Raw genomic sequence first — 23,342 nt, forward strand, 5'->3', positions numbered from 1 at the left:
ATTTTTTACAGAATTAGAACAAAATATTCTAAAATTCATATGGAACCAAAACCGAGTTGGAATAGCCAAAGCAATCCTAAGCAGAAAGAACAAAGCTGGAGGCATCACACTACCTGAATTCAAACTATACTACAAGGATACAGTAACCAAAACAGCATGGTACTTGTACAAAAACAGACACATGGGCCAATAGAACAAGTTATGGAGCCCAGAAATAAAGTCACACACGTACAACCATCTAATCTTCAACAAAGCTGACAATGACAAGCAATGAGGACAGGACTCCTTATTCAATAAACGATGTTGGGATAACTGGCTAGCCATATGCAGAAGATTGAAACTGGACCCCTTCTTGACACCATATGCAAAAATCAACTCAAGGTGGACTAAATACTTAAATATGAAACCTAAAACTATGAAAATCCTAGAAGAAAACCTAGGAAATGTCATTCTCAATAAAGGACCTGGCAAGGATTTCATGACAAAGTTTGGATTTCTTTTTCAGACAGTTTGCTATTCCAGTGTGGACACACTACTAATTTTTGTACATTGATTTTGTATCTTGCAAATTTCTAAATACACTGATTAATTCTAATAGTTTTTTGGTGGAGTCTTTATGGTGTTCTATGTATATGATAATATTATCTACAAACAGGAATTATTGGACTTCTTCTTTTTTAATTTAAATGCCTTATATTTCCTTTTCTTACCTAAATGCTCTGGCTAGAACATACATTACTACGCTGAATCAAGTGATGAAAATGGGTATCCTTGTCTTGTTCCAAATCTCAGAGAAAAAGTTTCAATTTTTTCCCATTCAATATGGTATTAGCTGTAAGTTTGTCATATATGGCCTTTATGGTATTGAGGTATGTTTCTACTACACCTAGTTTTTTATGGTTTTTATCATGAGGATATGTTGAACTTTAATGCTTTTTCAGCATCTTGAAATGATATCATCATTTTTGCCCTTGCTTCGGTTAATGTGATATATCACATTTATTGATTTTCTTTTTTATATATACTTTAAGTTCTGGGTTACATGTGCAGAACGTGCAGTTTTGTTACATTGGTATACATGTGCCATGGTGGACTGCTGCACCCATCATCTCATCACCTACATTAAGTATATCTCCTAAAGTCACCCCTCACCTAGCCTCCCACCCCCCACAGGCCCCAGTGTGTGGTGTTCCCCTCCCTGTGTCTGTGTGTTCTTATTGTTCAACTCCCACTTATGAGTGAGAACATGCAGTGTTTGGTTTTCTGATCTTGTGATAATTTGCTGGGAATGATGGTTTCCAGCTTCATCCATGCCCCTGCAAAGGACATGAACTCATCCTTTCTTATGGCTGCATAGTATTCCATAGTGTATATATGCCACAGTTTCTTTATCCAGTCTATCATTAATGGGCATTTGGGTTGGTTCCAACTCTTTGCTATTGTAAATAGTGCCACAATAAACATACGTGTACAAGTGTTTTTGTCATAGAATGATTTATAATCTTTTCGGTATATGCCCAGTAATGGAATTGCTGGGTCAAATGGTATTTCTATTTCTAGATCGCTGATGAATAGCCACACGGTCTTCCACAATGGTTGAAATAATTTACACCCCCACCAACACTGTAAAAGCATTCCTATTTTTCCACAACCTCTCCAGCATCTGTTGTTTCCTGACTTTTTAATGATCGCCATTCTAACTGGTGTGAGATGGTATCTCATTGTGTGCATTTCTCTAATGAACAGTGATGATGAGCATTTTTTCATATGTCTGTTGCCTGAATAAATGTCTTCTTTTGAGAAGTGTCTGTTCATATACTTTGCCCATTTTTTATGGGGTTGTTTGCTTTTTTCTTGTAAATTTGTTTAAGTTCCTTGTAGATTCTGGCTATTAGCCCTTTGTCAGAAGGATAGATTGCAAACATTTTCTCATATTCTATTGGTTGCCTGTTCACTCTGATGATAGCTTATTTTGCTGTGCAGAAGCTCTTTAGTTTAATTAGATCCCATTTGTCTATTTTGGCTTTTGTTGCCATTGCTTTTGGTGTTTTAGACATGAAGTCTTTGCCCATGCCAATGTCCTGAATGGTATTGCCCAGGTTTTCTTCTAGGATTTTTATGGTTCTAGGTCTTATGTATAAGTCTTTGAACCATCTTGAGTTGATTTTAGTATAAGGTGTAAGGAAGGCACCCAGTTTCAGTTTTCTGCATATGGCTAGCCAGTTTTCCCAACACGATTTATTAAATAGGGAATCTTCTCCCCATTGCTTGTGTGTGTCAGGTTTGTCAAAGATCAGGTGGTGGTAGATGTGTGATGTTATTTCTGAGGCCTCTGTTCTGTTCCATTGGTCTACATATCTGTTTTGGTACCAGTACCATGCTGTTTTGTTTACTGTAGCCTTGTAGTAAAGTTTGAAGTCAGGTAGCATGATGCTTCCAGCTTTGTTCTTCTTGTCCTGGATTTTCTTGGCTATGCTGGCTCCTTTTTGGTTCCATATGAACCTTAAAGTAGTTTTCTCCAGTTCTGTGAAGAAAGTCATTGGTAGCTTGATGTGGATGGCATTGAATCTATGAATTACTTTGGGCTGTAAGGCCATTTTCACCGTATTGATTCTTCTTATCCATGAGCATGGAATGTTTTTCCATTTGTTTGTGTCCTCTCTTATTTCCTTAAGCAGTGGTTTGTAGTTCTCCTTGATGAGATCCTTCACGTCCCTTGTAAGTTGGATTCCTAGGTATTTTATTCTCTTGATAGCAATTGTGAATGGGAGTTCACTCATGATTTGGCTCTCTATTTGTCTGTTATTGGTGTATAAGAATGCTTGTGATTTTTGCCCATTGATTTTGTATCCTGAGATTTTGCTGAAGTTGCTTATCAGCTTACGGAGATTTTGGGCTGAGACGATGGGGTTTTCTAGATATACAATCATGTCATCTGCAAACAGGGACAATTTGACTCCCTCTTTTTTTATTTGAATATCCTTTGTTTCTTTCTCTTGCCTGATTGCCCTGGACAGAACTTCCAATACTATGTTGAATAGGAGTGTTGAGAGAGCATATCCTTGTATTGTGCTGGTTTTCAAAAGGAATGCTTCCAGTTTTTGCCCATTCAGTATGATATTGGCTGTGGGTTTGTCATAAATAACTCTTATTATTTTAAGATGCATTCTATCGATACCTAGTTTATTGAGAGTTTTGAGAGTTTTTAGCATGAAAGGCTGTTGAATTTTGTCGAAGGCCTTTTCTGCATCTATTGAGATAATCATGTGGTTTTTGTCGTTGGTTATGTTTATGTGATGGATTATGTTTATTGATTTGCATATGTTGAACCAGCCTTGCAACCCAGGGATGAAGCTGACTTGATCGTGGTGGATGAGCTTTTTGAGGTGCTGCTGGATTCTGTTTGCCAGTATTTTATTGAGGATTTTCTCATTAATGTTTATCATGGATATTGGACTAAAATTCTCTTTTTTTCTTATGCCTCTGCCAGGCTTTGGTATCAGGATGATGCTGGCCTCATGAAATGAATTAGGGAGGATTCCCTCTTTTTCTATTGATTGGAACAGTTTCAGAAGGAATGGTACCAGCTCCTCCTTGTACCTCTGGTAGAATTTAGCAGTGAATCCATCTGGTCCTGGACTTTTTTTGTTTGTAGGCTATTAATTATTACTTCAATTTTAGAACCTGTTATTGGTCTATTGAGGCATTTGACTTCTTCCTGATTTTGATTGAGAAGGTGTATGTGTCCAAGAATTTATACTTTTCTTCTAGATTTTCTTATTTTCATAGAGGTGTTTATAGTATTCTCTGATGATAGTTTGTATTTCTGGGGATCGGTGATGATATCCCCTTTATCATTTTTTATTGCTTCTATTTGATTCTTCTCTCTTTTCTTTATTAGTCTGGCTAGTGGTCTATCTATTTTGTTTATCACTTCAAAAAGCCAGCTCCTGGATTCATTGATTTTTTGAAGGGTTTTTTTGTGTCTCTGTCGCCTTCAGTTCTGCTCTGATCTTAGTTATGTCTTGTCTTCTGTTAGCTTTTGAATTAGTTTGCTCTTGTTCCTCTAATTCTTTTAACTGTGGTGTTATGGTGTCGATTTTAGATATCTCCTGCTTTCTGTTGTGGGCATTTAGTGCTATAAATTTCCCTCTACACACTGCTTTAAATGTGTCCCATAGATTCTTGTACGTTGTGTCTTTCTTTTCATTGGTTGCAAAGAACATCTTTATTTCTGCCTTCATTACTATGCTCCAGTAGTCATTCAGGAGCAGGTTGTTCAATTTCCATGTAGTTGTGTGGTTTTGAGTGAGTTTCTTAATCCTGAGTTCTAATTTGATTGCACTGTGGTCTGAGAGACTGTTATGATTTCTGTTGTTTTGCATTTGCTGAGGAGTGGTTACTTCCAATTTTGTGGTCAATTTTAGAATAAGTGTGATGTGGTGCTGAAAAGAATGTATATTCTGTTGATTTAGGATGGAGAGTTCAGTAGATGTCTATTAGGTTTGCTTGGTCCAGAGTTGAGTTCAAGCCCTGAATATCCTTTTTAATTTTCTGTTTCATTGATCTGCTTTATATTGACCATGGGGTGTTAAAGTCTCCCACTATTATTGTGTGGGAGTCTAAGCCTTCTTGTTGGTCTCTAAGAACTACACAAATAAACTAGTAAATGTAGAAGAAATGGATAAATTTCTGGACACATATACCCTCCCAAGACTAAATCAGGAAGAAATCGAATTCCTGAATAGACCAATAAGTAGTTCTGAAATTGGGTCCATTCCAAGATGGCCAAATAGGAACAGCTCCAGTCTGCAGCCCCCAGTGTGATCAATGCAGAAGACGGGTGATTTCTGCATTTCCAACTGAGGTACTTGATTCATCTCATTGGGACTGGTTGGACAGTGGGTACAGACCATGGAGGATGAGCCGAAGCAGGGTGGGGCATCACCTCACCCGGGAAGTGCAAGTGGTCAGGGGATTTCCCTTTCCTAGCCATGGGAAGCTGTGACAGGCTGTACCTGGAAAAATGGGACACTCCCATTCAAATACTACACTTTTCCAATGGTCTTAGCAAAAGGCACACTAGGAGATTATATCCTGCCTCTGGCTCGGTGGGTCCCATGCCCATGGAGCCTTGCTCACTGCTAGAGCAGCAGTCTGAGATTGACCTGCAAGGCAGCAGCCTGGCAGGGGGAGAGGCGTCTGCCATTGCTGAGGCTTGAGTAGGTAAACAAAGCTGTTGGGAAGCTCGAACTGGGCAGAGCACACTGCAGCGCCGCAAGACATGCTGCCACTATAGACTCCACCTCTGGGGGCAGGGCATAGCTGAACAAAAGGCAGCAGAAACTTCTGCAGACTTAAACGTCCCTGTCTGAAAGCTCTGAAGAGAGCAGTGGTTCCCCCAGCATGGTGTTTGAGCTCTGAGAATGGACAGACTGCCCCCTGAAGTGGGTCCTTGACACCTATGTAGCCTAACTGGGAGACACCTCCCAGTAGGGGTCCACTGCCACCTCATACAGGCAGGTGCCCCTCTGGGACAAAGCTTCCAGAGGAAGGATCAGGCAGCACTATTTGCTGTTCTGCAGTATTTGCTGTACTGCAGCCTTCTCTGGTGACACCAAGGCAAACAGGGTCTGGAGTGGACCTCCAGCAAACTCCAACAGACCTGCAGCTGAGGGACATGACTGTGAGAAGGAAAACTAAGAAATAGACAGGAATAGCATCAACATCAACAAAAAGGACATCTATACCAAATCCCCATCTGTAGATCACCAACACCAAAGAACAAAGGTAGATGAAACCACAAAGATGGGGATAAACCAGAGCAGAAAAGTTTAAAAATCTAAAAACGAGAGGGCCTCTTTTCTTCCAAAGGATCACAGCTGTTCACCAGGAATGGAATAAGCTGGACAGATAAAGACTTTGACAACTTGACAGAAGTAGGCTTCAGAAGGTCAGTAATAACAAACTTCTCCTAGTTAAAGGAAGATGTTCAAACCCATGCCAAGGAAGCTAAAAACCTTGAAAAAAAAAGATTAAATGAGTGGCTAACTAGAATAAACAGTGTAGAGAAGACCTTAAATGACCTGATGGAGCTGAAAACCGTGGCACAAGAACTATGTGACCCATGTACAAGCTTAAATAGCCGATTTGATCAAGTGGAAGAAAGAGTATCAGTGATTGAAGTTCAAATTAATGAAATAAAGCAAGAGGAGAAGTTTAGAGAAAAAAGAGTAAAAAGAAATGAAATAAGCCTCCAACAAATATGGGACTATGTGAAAAGACCAAATCTATGTTTGATTGGTGTACCTGAAAGTCATGGGGAGAATGAAACCAAGTTGGAAAACACTCTGCAGTATATTATCCAGGAGAACTTCCCCAACCTAGCAAGGCAGGCCAGCATTCAAATTCAGGAAAGACAGAGAACACCACAAAGACATTCCTCGAGAAGAGCAACCCAAGACACATAATTGTCAGATTCACCAAGGTTGAAATGAAGGAAAAAATACTAAGGGCAGCCAGAGAGGAAGGTCGGGTTACTCACAAAGGGAAGCCCATCAGACTGACAGTGGATCTCTTGGCAGAAACTCTACAAGCCATAAGAGAGTGGAGGCCAATATTCAACATCCTTAAGGAAAGAATTTTCAACCCAGAATTTCATATCCAGCCAAACTATGCTACAAAAATGAAGGAGAAATAAAATCCTTTACAGACAAGCAAAGGCTAAGAGATTTTGTCACCACCTGGCCTGCTTTACAAGAGCTCCTGAAGGAAGCACTAAACATGGAAAGGAACAACTGGTAGGAGCCACTGCAAAAACATGTAAAATTGTAATGACCATTGATGCTATTAAGAAACTGCATCAATTAACAGGCAAAATAACCAGCTAATATCATAATGACAGGATCAACTTCACACCTAACAATATTTACCTTAAATGTAAATGGGCTAAATGCCCCAATGAAAAGACAGAGTGGCAAATTGGATAAAGAGTGAAGACCCATCGGTGTGTTGTATTCAGGAGACCCATCTCACATGCAAAGACACACATAGGCTCAAAATAAAGGGACGGAGGAAGATCCACCAAGCAAATGGAAAGCAAAAACAAGCAGGGGTTGCAATCCTAGCCTCTGATAAAACAAACTTTAAACCAACAAAGATCAAAAGAGACAAAGAAGGCCATTACATAATGGTAAAGGGAACAATTCAACAAGAAGAGCTAACTATCCTAAATGTATATGCACCCAATACAGGAGCACCCAGACTCACAAAGCAAGTCCCCAGAGACCTACAAAGAGAATCACACTCCCACACAGTAATAATGGGAGACTTTAACACCCCACCCACTGTCAATATTAGACAGATCAACAAGACAGAAGTTTAACAAGGATATCCAGGACTTGAACTCAGCTCTGCATCAAGCAGACCTAATAGACATCTACAGACTTCTCCACCCCAAATCAACAGAATATATACGTTGTTCTCAGAACCACATCACATTTATTCCAAAATTGACCACATAGTTGGAAGTAAAGCACTCTTCAGCAAATGTAAAAGAACAGAAATCACAACAAACTATCTCTCAGACCACAGTGCAATCAAATTAGAATTCAGGATTAAGAAACTCACTCAAAACCAAAGAACTATATGGAAACTGACCAACCTGCTCCTGAATGACTACTGGGTACATAATGAAATAAAGGGAGAAATAAAGATGTTCTTTGCAAACAGTGAGAACAAAGACACAACATACCAGAATCACAGGGACACATTTAAAGCAATGTGTAGAGGGAAATTTATAGCACTTAATGCCCACAGGAAAAAGCAGGAAAGATCTAAAATCAACACCCAAACATCACAATTAAAAGAAGTAGAGAAGCAAGAGCAAACAAATTCAAAAACTAGCAGAAGGCAAGAAATAACTAAGATCAGAGCAGAACTGAAGGAGATAGAGACACAAATAGCCCTTCAAAAAAATCAATGAATCCATGAGCTGGTTTTTTGAAAAGATCAACAAAATAGATAGACTGCTAGCAAGACTAATAAAGAAGAAAAGAGAGAAGAATCAAATAGATGAAATAAAAAATGATAAAGGGGATATCACCACCGATCCCACAGAAATACAAACTACCATCAGAGAATACTATAAACACCCCTATGCAAATAAACTAGAAAATTTAGGAGAAATTGATGAATTCCTGGACACATCCACCCTCAAAAAACTAAACCTGAAAGAAGTGGAATCTCTGCATAGACCAATAACAGGCTCTGAAATTGAGGCAATAATTAATAGCCTACCAGACAAAAAGAGTCCAGGACCAGATGCATTCACAGCCAAATTCTACCAGGGGTACAAACAGGAGCTGGTACCATTTCTTCTGAAACTGGTCCAATCAATAGGAAAAGAGGGAATCCTCCCTAACCCTTTTTATTAGGCCAGCATCATCCTGATACCAAAGCCTGGCAGAGACACCACAAAAAAAGAGAGCTTTAGACCAATATCCCTGATGAACATGGATGCGAAAATCTTCAATAAAATACTGGCAAACCAAATCCAGCAGCACATCAAAAAGCTTATCCACCACAATCAAATCGGCTTCATCCTTGGGATGCAAGGCTGATTCAACATATGAAAATCAATAAATGTAATCCATCACATAAACAGAACCAACAACAAAAACCACATGATTATCTCAATAGATGCAGAAAAGGCCTTTGACAAAACTCAACAGCTCTTCATGCTAAAAACTCTTAATAAAGTAGGTATTGATGGAACATAGCTCAAAATAATAAGAGTTATTTATGATAAACCCACAGCCAATATCATACTGAATGGGGAAAAACTGGAAGCCTTCCCTTTGAAAACTGGCACAAGACAAGGATACCCTCTCTCACCACTCCTACTCAACATAGTGTTTGAAGTTATGGCCAGGGCAATCAATCAGGCAAATGAAAGAAATAAAGTGTATGCAATTAGGAAAAGAGGAAGTCAAATTCTCCCTGTTCGCAGATGACATGATTGTTTATTTAGAAAACCCCATCATCTCAGCCCAAAATCTCCTTAAGGTGATAAGCAACTTCAGCAAAGTCTCAGGATACAAAATCAATATGCAAAAATCACAAGCATTCCTATACACCAATAACAGACAAACAGAGAGCCAAATCATGAGTGAACTCCCATTCACAATTGCTTCATAGAGAATAAAATACCTAGGAATCCAACTTACAAGGGATGTGAAGGACCTCTTCAAGGAGAACTACAAACCACTGCTCAACGAAATAAAAGAGGACACAAACAAATGGAAAAACATTCCATTCTCATGTGTAGGAAAAATCAATATCGTGAAAATGGCCATACTGCCCAAGTCAAGCTACTAATGACTTTCTTCATAGAATTGGAAAAAACTACTTTAAAGTTCATATAGAACCAAAAAAAAGTCCACATTGCCAAGACAACCCTAAGCAAAAAGAACAAACCTGCAAGCATCATGCTACCTGACTTCAAACTATACTACATGGTTACAGTAACCAAAACAGCATGGTACTGGTGCCAAAAGAGATATAGACCAATGGAACAGAACAGAGCCCTCAGAAATAACACCACATATCTACAACCATCTGATCTTTGACAAACCTGACAAAAACAAGAAATGGGGAAAGGATTCCCTATTTAATAAATGTTGCTGGGAAAACTGGCTAGCCATATGTAGAAAGCCGAAACTGGATCCCTTCCTTACACCTTATACAAAAATTAATTCAAGATGGATTAAAGACTTAAATGTAGTCCTGAAACCATAAAAACCCTAGAATAAAACCTAGGCAATACCATTCAGGACACAGACATGGGCAAGTATTTCATGACTGAAACACCAAATCAATGTCAACAAAAGCCAAAATAGACAAATAGGATCTAATGAAACTAAAGAGCTTCTGCACAGCAAAAGAAACTACCATCAGAGCGAACAGGCAACCTACAGAATGGGAGAAAATTTTTGCAATCTACGCATCTGATATAGGGCTAATATCCAGAATCTACAAAGTACTTAAATTTACAAGAAAAAAAACAAACAACCCCATCAAAAATTGGGCAAAGGATATGAACAGGCACTTCTCAAAAGAAGACATTTATGCAGCCAACAGACACATGAAAAAATGCTCATCATCACTGGTCATCAGAGGAATGCAAATCAAACCACAATGAGATACCATCTCACACCAATTAGAATGGTGATCATTGAAAAGTTAAGAAACAACAGATGCTGGGGAGGATGTGGAGAAATAGGAACGCTTTTACACTGTTGGTGGAAGTGTAAATTAGTTCAACCAGTATGGAAAACAGTGTGGTGATTCCTCAAGGATAGAAATAGAAATACCATTTGACCCAGCGATCCCATTACTGTGTATACATCCAAAGGATTATGAATCATGCTACCATAAAGAAACATACACATGTACGTTTATTGCAGCACTACTCACAATAGCAAAGATTTGGAAACAACCCAAACGTCCATCAATGATAGACTGGATTAAGAAAATGTGGCACATACACACCATGAAATACTATGCAGCCATAAAAAGATGAATTAGTGTCCTTTGCAGGGACATGGACGAAGCTGGAAACCATCATTCTGAGCAAACTATCACAAGGACAGAAAACAAAACACTGCATGTTCTCACTCATATGTGGGAATTGAAAAAAGAGAACACTTGGACACAGGGAGGGGAACATCACACAACGGGGCTTGTCATGGGGTGGGGGGCTAGGGGAGGAATAGTATTAGGAGACATACTCAATGTACATGACATGTTAATGGGGGCAGCAAACCAGCATGGCATACGTGTACCTATGTAACAAACCTGCACGCTGTGCTCATGTACCCTAGAACTTAAAGTATAATAATAATTTTAAAAGTTCTGAAGTAGAAGCAGTAATTAATAGCCTACCAACCAAACAAAGCCCAGGAGCAGAAGAAATTTAAGCCAAATTCTACCAATAACAAGTACAAAATCTAAGCCATAATATAAAGTCTTCTAGTAAAGAAAAGCTTGGGACATGATGGTTTCACAGCAGAATTCTACCAAACATTTAAAGAAGAGCTAAGAGCAATCAATTCGAATTATTCCAAAAAATAAAAAAGAAAGGAATACTTTCAAACTTCTGTTAGGCCACTATTAGCTTGATACCCAAACCAGGTAAAGACACATCAAAAAAGAAAACTGTAGGCCAATATCTCTGATGCATATTGATGCAAAAATTCTCAAAAAAATGTTAGTGAACGGAATTCAACAATGCATTAAAAAGATTATTCGTTGTGACCAAGTGGGATTTCTTCTTGGGATGCAAGAATGATTCAACACATGCAAATCAATCAATGTGATATATCGTATCAGCAGAATAAAGGACAAAAAGCATATGATAGTTTCAATTGATGCAAAAAAATCTTTTGATAAAATTCAACATCCTTTCATGATAAAAATTTTCAAAAAACTGGGTATAGAAGAAACATACCTCAACATAATAAAAACAATGTTTGATGGACCCACAGATAGTATCATGTTGAATGGAAAAAAGCTGAAAGCCTTTCCTTTAAGATCTGGAACAAGACAAGGATGCCCAGTGTCAACGCTGTTATTCAACATAGTACTGGAAGTCCTAGCTAGAGCAGTCAGACAAGAGAAATATAAATGGCATCCAAATTAGAAAGGAAGAAATCAAATTATACTTGTTTGCAGATAATATAATCTTGTATTTGGTAAAACCTGAAGGCACCATCAAAAAATTCTTAGAACAGATAAACAAATTCTGTAAAGTTGCACAAAACTGCACATTCTGTACATGTACCACAGAACTTAATGTATATTTAAAAAATAAAAATAAAATACAATACAATAACACAATTCACAAAGAAATTTGATTACTTCTGTGATGTACAATGATTTTATGTAACAAATATAATTATTAATAACATATACAAAGTCATATCAGAATTAGTTTTCCATAATTTTATAACATATGTCAAAAACACATTTATAGAAATACAGCCCAAAGAAAACCAAATACCATTTCATATTTGACAATGCTTCTTGTATAAGTTTTACACCAAATAAGCCAAATGTCACTATTGCATTTGTGCATTATTGATGTCAAACCCAGTTTTATTTTATTTTATTTTATTTTATTTTATTTTATTTTATTTTATTTTACTTTATATTGTTTTTTAACATACTTTAAGTTCTGGGATAGATGTGCAGAAGATGCAGGTTTGTTACATAGGTATATATATATGCCATGGGGCTTTGCTGCACCCATCAACCCGTCATCTAGGTTTTAAGCCCTGCGAGCATTATGTATTTGTCCTAATCCTAGCCCTCCCCTTGCCTCCCACCCCCTGACAAACCCCAGTATGTTATGTTCCCTTCCCTGTGTCCATTGTCATTTTTCAACTCCCACTTATGAGTGAGAATATTTGGTGTTTGGTTTTCTTTTCCTATGTTAGTTTGCTGAAAATGATGCAAACCCAATTCTTAATAAAACTTTATAGACAAATATAATCAATCTTAATCAGTTTGACCATAAGGTAAGATTTTCAGAAACCTTTTAAAACCCTTTTCAAATTTTTGTTTAAGAGCAGATCATAAGCATGTTTTTGCTCTAAGAAAAACCTGTTGTGCTTTTATTCCAATGCTAAATTTACAGAAAAACTGAATAATACTCCTTTAATTTTAGGCAATGTCCACATACAGAATCTCTTTTACAATTAGTTTTTCATGAACGTTCCACAACTTGCTTAAACCTTTAGCTTTATCATAACTTAAAACAATCCTTTAACCCTTTAGGCAAAAAAAAAATAAAATCCACATTCCCATGAATTTTTATAATTTTTTTTTTACCAAAAACACAATTCACTTTCCTTACAAGCCTTACATGTAGAACTGTTTCTTTAATAGTCTTAATTACATGTTACAATGTTAACTTTTGACAATTTTTACTTTTGATGAAAACCTTGGTAAGTTTAGGATTTTAACTATGTACTAGGTGTGGAGCCTAGGACTCAGAAGTGTAGATAAGGTATGACTCTTTCTAGTCTCTAACTTCATGTGTCCCAGGCCTTACCTAGCTTTAAAACAGGCAAGTTGTACAGTTAAGAGTCATAGTGGCATTTTATGAAGTATTTAGGAGGGCTAATCACCTTTAAATCGCACATTTCTTGCATAAATTCCCTTTGGTAAATTCTTTCATGACTTATACGGACCATCTATGACATGCTTGGACTTTCTGACTTGTCCTAAACATTGCTCTTGTTAAACAACCATTCATTTTACTTTAGGACAAGAATTTACCATATAACATCCTTTGTTTTATAAAATGTATTTTCTTTATAAACTTCTTTGCATAGCTAGGGAACATGGCTAATTCAACTTGTCCCCAGGCCTTATCTAGAATCTAATGCCCAAGTTAGGCAAATTGAACAATTTTCAAAAGTCAAAGAAGCAGTTTATGGACTTAAAGCATTTAGCAAACTTATCTAACCTGTTTAATTTAGACCAAATGCTTACATTTTTGAAGATATTTTTATTTTACCAATAATCTTTAAAATTGTCTTTATTTCCCAAAGATTAAGTCACATGAACTAAATAAAAGGCATTACACTTTCACTTTTCTGACAAAATATTTAATTTAAGCTCATTATTATTAAACCAATTAATTAAAGCTCTTTTATATTACACACACAAAACACATATACTTATACAGACAGACAGAAGATAAAGGACTCATTCTGCAAGCCAGGAATTAAAACCTGAACCTGGGCTACTATTGTAAAAAGAGAAATCATGGCCACATGGTTATAATGTCAAGCTTCCAAGGACATACAAGGCAAGAGGGATACCTCATCCAGTTTTTTTTCAAGGAACTGCAGCAAAGTTTGTAACCAGTTTTCTGGGCCATCTTGAATAGTGGGTTCTGGGGTCCTAGGCCCATGTTCTATCCTAAGGTACTCCTCTTTTATGACAGAACAATACAGAAAGACATACGAAGAATGCCAGATTTGCTACAGCTTAAGACTAGCCTCACAAATCCTCATAAATCCTTTTTATCCATTAATCAAACATTACACAGGAAATAAACAGTGATTTTTACCATTCTTTCAACTGGTTTGCATGGGGCAGGGGCAGGGGAGAGAGAGAGAGAGAGAGACTAGAAGTCTGACTTATAAGAAATTCTTGCCCTTTTGCCAGCATGCCAGGCTTCTGAGTTTCCTTTCCCTGATTCAACCTAGTGACCTGGCTTGCTGCACCATAGCCCTGGGGGCCAAGCTGCAACACAAAGGAAAATTATCATTTTCTGTTCTGGCCAGCGCAAAATACATATGACAAAACATAGACATTAGCCACTATGCAATATCAAACTGGCAACGCCCAAACTTGCCCCTGGTTGGGCCCCATTATCATTAATCCAACCTCTGACCAGGAGTTCCAACTTGTGGTCTCTGGGCAAGATGGTCACCCTGAGTAATAGAAAAGATAGGAAAGAGAAAGGAGAGAAAGAAAAGCATTGCCTGTGGCAGGGTGGGGAAGGTGAAGAACTCAGGGAGGTGAAGCAAAAGACCCATCCCTTGCAGCCACACTGAATCAAAAGTTCAGATGGGTGCTTTTCAGTTGTGAAGGGATATTTTCCAGCAGTCCCATCAGCTCTCAACTTTCCCGTTTCTGGGGAGAAAAAAGCTCCCCATATCCCACTATCCTGTACATGCCTAATCCTGTTACCCACAGTAAAGGGTGCAAGGCAGATTATTACAAAGATAATAGCAGTTAACATCCTGTAGTGCCAAACCCATTCTTACCCAAAAGAGAATTTACTGAGAGGAGCCTCTAACCCCCTAAGTCTTAGAAGGGACCCTAATCCTCCTAAGTTAGGCCTCTAACCCAAGGTTGGTCAAGTGTCCTTGCCTTTTCTTAAGAGGGGCCTCTAACCCACTCTGTCTTACGAGAGACTTTAACTCCTCTAAACTGGGCTTCTAACCCAATCGCATCCTTTACCTGGGTACCCCATCACTTACCCAAAATGGGACAATCAGTGCTGCAGTTTATTTCCTTTGGGTTGGGGTGTTTCTTCAGTATTGTCCCTTCGAGGTTTGTCGAAAAGATGTTACTAGACCCCACCACTTACCCAAAATTAGTCTTTGGGTTAGGTGTTTCTGCAGTATAGTCCTTTTGGTGGTTGCAAGAAAAAATTCAGAACGAGTCCATAAAGTGAAAGCAAGATATTAGGAAAGTAAAGTAATAAAAGAATGGCTACTCCATAGACAGAGCAGCCCCAAGGGGCACTGGTTGCCCATTTTTATGGTTATTTCTTGATGATATGCTAAACAAGGGGTGGATTATTCATGCATCCCCTGTTTAGACCTTATAGAGTAACTTCCTGACATTGCCACGGTATTTGTAAACTATCATGGTGCTGGTTGGAGTGTAGCAGTGAGGGCAACCAGAGGTCACTCTCGTCACCATCTTTGTTTTGGTGAGTTTTAGCTGGCTTCTTTAATGCCATCTGTTTTATCAGCAAGGTCTTTATGACATGTATCTTGTGCTGACCTTGTATCTCATCCTGTAACTTAGAATGACTTAATCGTCTGGGAATGCAGCCCAGCAGGTCTCAGCCTTATTTTAGCCAGCCCCTACTAAAGATGGAGTTGCTCTGGTTCAAACACCTCTGAGAGTTCAGGTTTTTCCACCTAGGTAATGGTTCCCAGGGAGGCTTCTGCTCATGGAATTTTGCTCTGGAAACTTGTCATTATCTGTATTTGCCTCTCTCCCCAATTCTGGCAGCAGCTGTTTGTCCTGTGGCCTCACTTCTCTAAAGGATTTAAGAATAATTGTTGATTTTTCAGTTTGTTGAGTTTTTTACTTATTGTTAACATGGAGTGGTGACTTTTAAGCTCCTTATATGTAGGATTGGAAACTGAAAGTCCCTACATTAAGTTTTCATCCATCAAGTCATTAAATCTTGTTAAACAGAACATTTTGTGATATTTTAAGCCATGATGTGCGAATGGGGAGAAAAGACCTGCTAGCAGTATGTAGGAGTAAACTTAAGGAACTCTGGGAAGTAGCAGTGAGCTATGGAAAAAGAGGAAGTAGGGAAGGGTGGAGTAGGAGAAGGGCAGGCAACTTACGAGTGACAGTTTGAGTATTGGAGACCCAGGAGTATGTTTGCAGATACAGGTAGCTAGATTGAATTTAGGGCATAACAGGAAACTTATTAAAGGATTTGTTGGGGGCCTGTATTACTTTTTCTTGCTGAGATGGATGGTTAAAAAAATATATGTGTTGGGATCTAGACAAAGGGAATGCTGATGTTTGTGTGTGTATAGTGGAGCTGAGGTGTTAAGACAGAAGCATCTGACAGGCAGTGGAACCTGAAATAGAGTGATGTTTGTATCCCTGTTGTCCAACACAGTTCCTGGCACCGAATGGCTGCTCAATAAACATTTGTTGAATGAATGTGTGAGCAATAGAGCTTAGTTCACACTTTCTGTAAAGAACCTATAATTAAATGTTTAAAAATTAATTCGACCACTTTTTGATGGAAAACATCATTCTCAGTAAACTATCGAAAGGACAAAAAGCCAAACACTGCATGTTCTCACTCATAGGTGGAAATTGAACAATGAGAACTCATGGACACAGGAAGGGGAACATCACACTCCGGGAACTGTTGTGGGGTGGGGGGAAGGGGGGAGGGACAGCATTAGGAGATATACCTAATGCTAAATGACGAGTTAATGGGTGCAGCAAACCAACATGGCACATGGATACATATGTGACAAACCTGCACGTTGTGCACATGTACCCTAAAACCTAAAGTATAATAATAAAATATAAAAAAAAATTAATTCGACAAAAATAAAAAGTGACCTCTGCTTCCTATGTATGTAAGGGTTTTTGTTTTTTTTTAAGAATAAAAATGTGAAAAATAAGCAGCCAAAGGTACCTCGGTAGAAACCAGAATCTGAACTACTAGACTATATAGTGTCAACAAAGAGTCAAACTCTGGAAAATATTTGATGAGATTTATTCTGAGCCAAATAGGAGTGACCATGGCCTGTGACATGGTCCTCAGGAGATCCTGAAAACAAGTGCCCAAGGTGCCTGGGGTGCAGCTTGGTTTTATACATTTTAGGGAGACAAGGGACTTCAGTCAAATACATGTAAGAAATACATGGGTTTGGCCCAGAAAGGTGGGACAACTCGAAGTGGGGGTGGCAGGGGAGCTTCCAGCTTATAGGTAGATTGAAAAAATTTCTGGTTGACAATTGGTTGAGTTTAAAAGACCTGGGATCAATAGAAAGGAATGTTTGGGTTAAGATAAGAGGTTGTGGAGACTAAAGTTTAATCATGCAGATGAAGCCTGCAGGTTCAGAGAGAATAGAATGTAAATGCTTCTTTTCAGATTTAAAGGTCTGTGTTGATGTTAAAACTGGAGAAATATAATGAGGCATGTTCGAACCCTACTTCCTGTCATGGCCAGAAAGTCACTCAGGATATATATTTTTTTATTTTATTATTATTATACTTTAAGTTTTAGGGTACATGTGCACGATGTGCAGGTTTGTTACATATGTATACATGTGCCATGTTGGTGTGCTGCACCCATTAACTCATCATTTAGCACTAGGTATATCTCCTAATGTTATCCCTCCCCCTTCCCCCCACCCCACAACAGTACCCGGAGTGTGATGTTCCCCTTCCTGTGTCCATGTGTTCTCATTGTTCAATTCCCACCTATGAGTGAGAACATGCAGTGTTTGGTTTTTTGTCCTTGCAATAGTTTGCTGAGAACGATGGTTTCCAGTTTCATCCATATCCCTACAAATTTTTCGCAACCTACTCATCTGACAAAGGGCTAATATCCAGAATCTACAATGAACTCAAACAAATTTACAAGAAAAAAACAAACAACCCCATCAAAAAGTGGGTGAAGGATATGAACAGACACTTCTCAAAAGAAGACATTTATGCAAACAAAAAACACATGAAAAAATGCTCATCATCACTGGCCATCAGAGAAATGCAAATCAAAACCACAATGAGATATCATCTCACACCAGTTAGAATGGCAATCATTAAAAAGTCAGGAAACAACAGGTGCTGGAGAGGATGTGGAGAAATAGGAACACTTTTACACTGTTGGTGGGACTGGAAACTAGTTCAACCATTGTGGAAGTCAGTGTGGCGATTCCTCAGGGATCTAGAACTGGAAATACCATTTGACCCAGCCATCCCATTACTGGGTATATACCCAAAGAACTATAAATCATGCTGCTATAAAGACACATGCACACGTATGTTTATTGCGGCACTGTTCACAATAGCAAAGACTTGGAACCAACCCAAATGTCCAACAATGATAGACTGGATTAAGAATATGTGGCACATATACACCATGGAATACTATGCAGTCAGGATACATTTTTAAAGAGTGCCCTGGCTGAGGAGAAAGCACATTCAAATGGTTGAGGAATCTTGGTATTTTATTTTTGATTTACAATAGGAATGCACTACACATTGGCCCTATTCACCATTATTTGGAATCTATACTTATTTGATTTAGTCCCCCAATCCTTTTCCACTACCTTTCCTCCATTCTCTTCCTCCTACCCCTATTCCTCCTTTTTCCTCTTCTCCTTACCCCTCTATTCCTTCCCTCTTTCCCATTTCCCCACTTCTCCCCCTTTTCTTCTTCATCCCTCCCCTCCTCTTCTTTATCTGTTCCTTCCTCTTCTTACTTCTTGCCTCTTGGCACTTTGAGGCAGCCATCAGCATTCCTTATGAAGCTTGTGAGGTAGTGAATGTGGGTAGAGAAATATAGCTTGTGAGTTGCTATAGGCCAGATCTTGAAGGTCCTTGTATTGACACACTTTTTCCTTAAGTTACGGGAGGATTTTAAAGTAGGGAAGTAGTCTCCTCTGGTTTGTAGTTTAAAAGATTACTTAAGTTGAGGCTGCAGTGAGTCATGATTGTGCCACTGTACTCCAGCTTGGGTCATAGAGCAAAACCCTGTCTCAAAAACAACAACAACAACAACAACAACAACAACAACTACTACTACTACAACAACAACAACTACAACGACGATAGAAAGAAATTTGATTGCACCTGTAATCCCAGCACCTTGGGAGGCCAAGGCGGGCAGATCCCTTGAGGCCAGGAGTTTGAGTCTGGCAACAAAGTGAGATCCAGTCTCCACAAAAACTAATTAATTAATTAATTAAAATAAAGGATCACTTGAGCAGCTTTTAGGGAGGATGGATGGTTTGAAGGAGGGGGAAAAGGATACCAGCAGCAACAGAGAGACAGTATTTTTTTTTTAACTTGCTCTGTCGCCCGGGTTGGAGTGCAGTGGTGCGATCTTGGCTCACTGCAACCTCCGCCTCCTGAGTTCAAGCAATTCTCCTGCCTCAGCCTCCTGAGTAGCTGGGATTATAGGTGTGTGCCACCACACCTGGCTAATTTTTGTATTTTTAGTACAGATGAGGTTTCACTATGTTGGCCAGGCTGGTATTGGACTCCTGACCTCAGGTGATCCACGCACCCCGGCCTCCCAAAGTGCTGGGATTACAGGTGTGAGCCACCGTGCCTGGCCGAGACAGTAAATTTTTATAAAACAGTGGTTTAAGGGGTCAATTTGGCTGGTGAAGCCTGGGGGCAGTAGGTGTTGGAAGACACATTTGAAAGCTGCCTTTAGAAAGCAAGCACATATTAATTACATCAAATGTTTTGGGGGATGAGATGACTAATGAAGATCAACTCACTCACTCCCAACCCCTTTGGAGCTGCCACTGTAGGAAAATCACTTAGTAGGCTATTGTGGATATCTAGGCCAGAGATTATGATAGCTGGAACAAAAAGAGCGGCAGTAAGAATAAGAGCAGGCAGGTAGTAGAAAATAGACTGATCATGACCTGGTCTCGTTGACACGTATGGAGGGCAGTGAATCTAAAGTGACTTCCTGGTTTGGGACTCAGGATCTTTCATCAGACAAGGAAAGCCAGAATGGAAGCTTGTTTGGGGATAGTTGGTTGGAAGGAGACAAAAGATTAGCTAGTGATAGAGCAAAGGATCACTAATCAGAGTAGAATAACTTTTTCTTGAGGCAAGGCAGTTGTGGAGAAATGGAATCACACAGGATCTCAAGTGGAAAGTGTGGGAGCAGACAGTGTAACTGCCCAAGGGGTTCACCTTGCGTGCCGCCTAGACAGAGCTGATTTATCAAGACAGGGGAATTGCAATGGAGAAAGAGTAATTCATGCAAAGCCAGCTGTGGGTGAGACTGCAGTTTTATTACTCAAATCAGTCTCGGGGGATTGAAATTTTTAACAATAATTTGGTGGGTAGCGGCTTGGGAAGTGGGGAGTGTTGACTGGTCAAGTTGGATATGGAATCATAGGGAGCTCTAAGTGAGTTTTTCTTGCTATCTTCTGTTCCTGGGTGGGATCACAGAACTGGCTGGGCCAGATTACTGGTCTGGGTGCTGCAAGTGAAACGAGGAAAGTTCCCCTATCCCCCTTGCAGGGCATGCCACAGTGGGAATGGCTCACTGCTTCACAACCTCTAGGGGGAGTAAGCAGACGGGCAGGCTGTGGGGCTCTGACCCCATGGCAACGTCTAGGGGTGAATATAACATTTGGGTGGGAAGGCAGGAGTGCCTATCCTCACCTAGGTCCATGGGCACAGGCCCCAGGGTGGAGCCCTAGCCAGGGACCTGCCTTTCTCTGCCCAGCACTTCCCTGCCCTGCTCCTGTATCATAAGCTGGTGCATCTGAATGCAGGGTCTGCAAAACATATCAAACAGTGATCTTAGGTTTTAAAACAGTGATGTTATTCCCAGGAGCAATTTGGGGAGGTTCAGACTCTTGCAGCTGGAGGCTGCATGGCCCCTAAATTGTAATTTCTAATCTTGTAACTAATTTGTTAGTCCTGCAAAGGCCGACTGGTTCCCAGGTAAGAAGGTTTTTTTGGGGGGGGGGAAGGGGAAAGGGCTATTATAAATTTTGTATCAGAGTTAAACTATAAACTAAATTCCTTCCCAAGGTTAGTTTGGCCTACGCCCAGGAATGAACAAGGACACCTTAAAGGTTAGATGTAAGATGGAGTTGGTTAGGTCTGATCTGTTTCACTGTCATAATTTCCTCAGTTACAGTTTTTGCAAAGGTAGTTTCAATAATAGTACCCTGCTTCCTGCAGTTTCTCTTCCTTCCTTCCCTTTTTTTCTTATCAAAGTAATATATGTACACACTTACGTGTAAATAATACATGTAGTATATCATATATTAATTATAAATAATATAATTAAACTACACATGTATTAAAAATAACAACATATTTATAACATATTTAAGTATTAATTGATTATATTAAATATAATTAAATGTCATATTAATATCTTATTATATATCATTTATACATTATAGAAATATATATAGCACAGAAGGGCTTCAGATAAAAAATAATAGTCCCCTGACATATCACATCCTATCCCCTACCCCACTCTCCAGAAGCAACATCTCTGAACCCCTCTGGGCATTTTTCCTGGTGTGCATATCCCTACCAGTAGTCTTTCTGTTCTCAATTCTAGACTTTACTTATTTATAGATGGGGGTCTCGCTATGTTGGCCAGGTTGGTCTTGAACTCCTGGCCTCAGTTGATCCTCCCTCCCCAGCCTCCCAAAGTGCTGGGATTAAAGGCATGACCCACCACTCCCAGCCCTAGACTTTATTTATTGACTTCTTACTATGGTACTGCCTTCGCTTCCTGTTTTAAACAAGTGGGAAGATGAATGTGTGTGTTAAAATTCCTGATGAATCCTTCGTTTCAGCAATAACGATAATTTATACAGTACTTGCTATGTGGAAGACACAGTTCTAAGTGCTTTGGATGTATTAATCATTTAATTACAAACTCGATTGCAAGAATTAACAATAAAAAGCAGGAAGGCAAAGACAATGCACTGTCTTCCCAGTCAAAAACCATTACCGGTAACCAGCAGTAAAAAAGAGAAGCTCAGAGGCACTGAAATTGCAACCGGCTCCTTTAATTCTCCATAGCGGATGGGTGGGGCCAGGCCCACCCTCATTAAAAAGGCTGAAGGCTCCCAGCGCCCTACCCTGCCCGAGGCGCGGAGCCTGAACCAAGGCCACGTGACGATGACAGACGGCACTCTGGCTTTCCTGGAGCAGTCTCTATGGTATTCTTCTCAGCCCACCCATCCCTTTGGTAGCGGCAGTCACGTGACAGACTCCGGGTTTACGGCAGATGCCCACGTGATCCTGGCCTGCAGTCGGGTGGCTGCGGTGAGATACCTGGGTTCCTGAAGGGCGGGTGGTTAGGTCGTAACTACTGCCCTGCCGGCTGACTCTCCGAGCGGCCGGGCTCGGAAGCCACGAGCCAGCTGAGGCGTTCACCGCTTAGTGCCTACCGCACGGGTCAGCTCCTTCTGCCACCTCCGCCTTCGCGGTCCTCACCTCTTTGCGGGTGAAGTTACCTTTGGGTTTCCAGACCTTGGGGCCTGAGGCCAAAACTCAGGACGGACCCCTAATCCACCTTTCTTTTCCTGTCATTCTCCAACTCTTACTTTGTACCACGGAATCACTTGGCCTTAGAGCTAGCCAGCTCGGCCCTGCCTTGAGGCCAGGTTCGGGAGATAAAGGTAACCGTGGGGAAAGCGGCCCCCCAGTGGACAAAGGCGGAGGCAAGAATAGAGCAGGCCTGAGGGCCATAGGCGATGAGAATAGGCGGTTGAGGGGTGAAAAAGAAAACAAACAAACAACAACAACAACAAACCCTGAAGAGTACTGAAGATTTAGAAGGGACTGGAAAGGACTTGTTGCGCAATGGAAGAATCTGACTCTGAGAAAACGATGGAGAAAGAAAATCTGGGGCCGAGAATGGATCCACCACTAGGGGAACCGGAAGGATCGCTTGGGTGGGTGAAGAGTATTATGTCAAACCTGGAAGTGGGGGTGTTCAAATTGAAGAGAGTATTGTGAATTAGAACACTTCTCCCCACCCCACTCCATGATAAATTGCTTTGATTTACCAGTAATGTTGATTGGTACTATGCTTTGGACGACAGGATAAACTGGAAAGCGAATTGGTGCTAACTGAGCAGAAACAACCCTTGGGAAGGGGCTGATATTCCTGGTGGTGGTGCTGGGGGAGTGTTCTAATTAAAGCAGTTCTGAGTTGCTTTGAATTATCAGTAAAGGAGATTTGCTGTCACCAGGTTGGGGATGGAAAGACTAGAAAGAAGATTTGCATTTCCAGGTCAGAGCTTGAGGGTGCT

General features: G+C 39.9%; 1 protein-coding gene across 5 annotated transcripts in view; it reads left to right on the top strand.

The window, feature by feature from the left end:
- Positions 1 to 22,310: 22,310 nt before the first annotated feature.
- The window catches only part of RRAGB (Ras related GTP binding B), a 40,123-nt gene continuing 39,091 nt past the window's right edge, over positions 22,311 to 23,342 (top strand). For 2 of the 5 annotated variants that reach the window (XM_032757030.2, XM_032757031.2), the window contains exon 1: positions 22,311 to 22,982. In XM_032757030.2, coding sequence (XP_032612921.1) covers positions 22,891 to 22,982 — 92 coding nt within the window. In that variant the 5' untranslated portion in view covers positions 22,311 to 22,890. The remainder of the gene's footprint in view (positions 22,983 to 23,342) is intronic. The other 3 variants (XM_058441589.1, XM_058441590.1, XM_032757032.2) reach the window with 2 other exon arrangements.

This window comes from Hylobates moloch, unplaced genomic scaffold (assembly GCF_009828535.3).
Source record: "Hylobates moloch isolate HMO894 unplaced genomic scaffold, HMol_V3 SCAFFOLD_7, whole genome shotgun sequence".
Lineage (NCBI taxonomy): Eukaryota > Metazoa > Chordata > Mammalia > Primates > Hylobatidae > Hylobates > Hylobates moloch.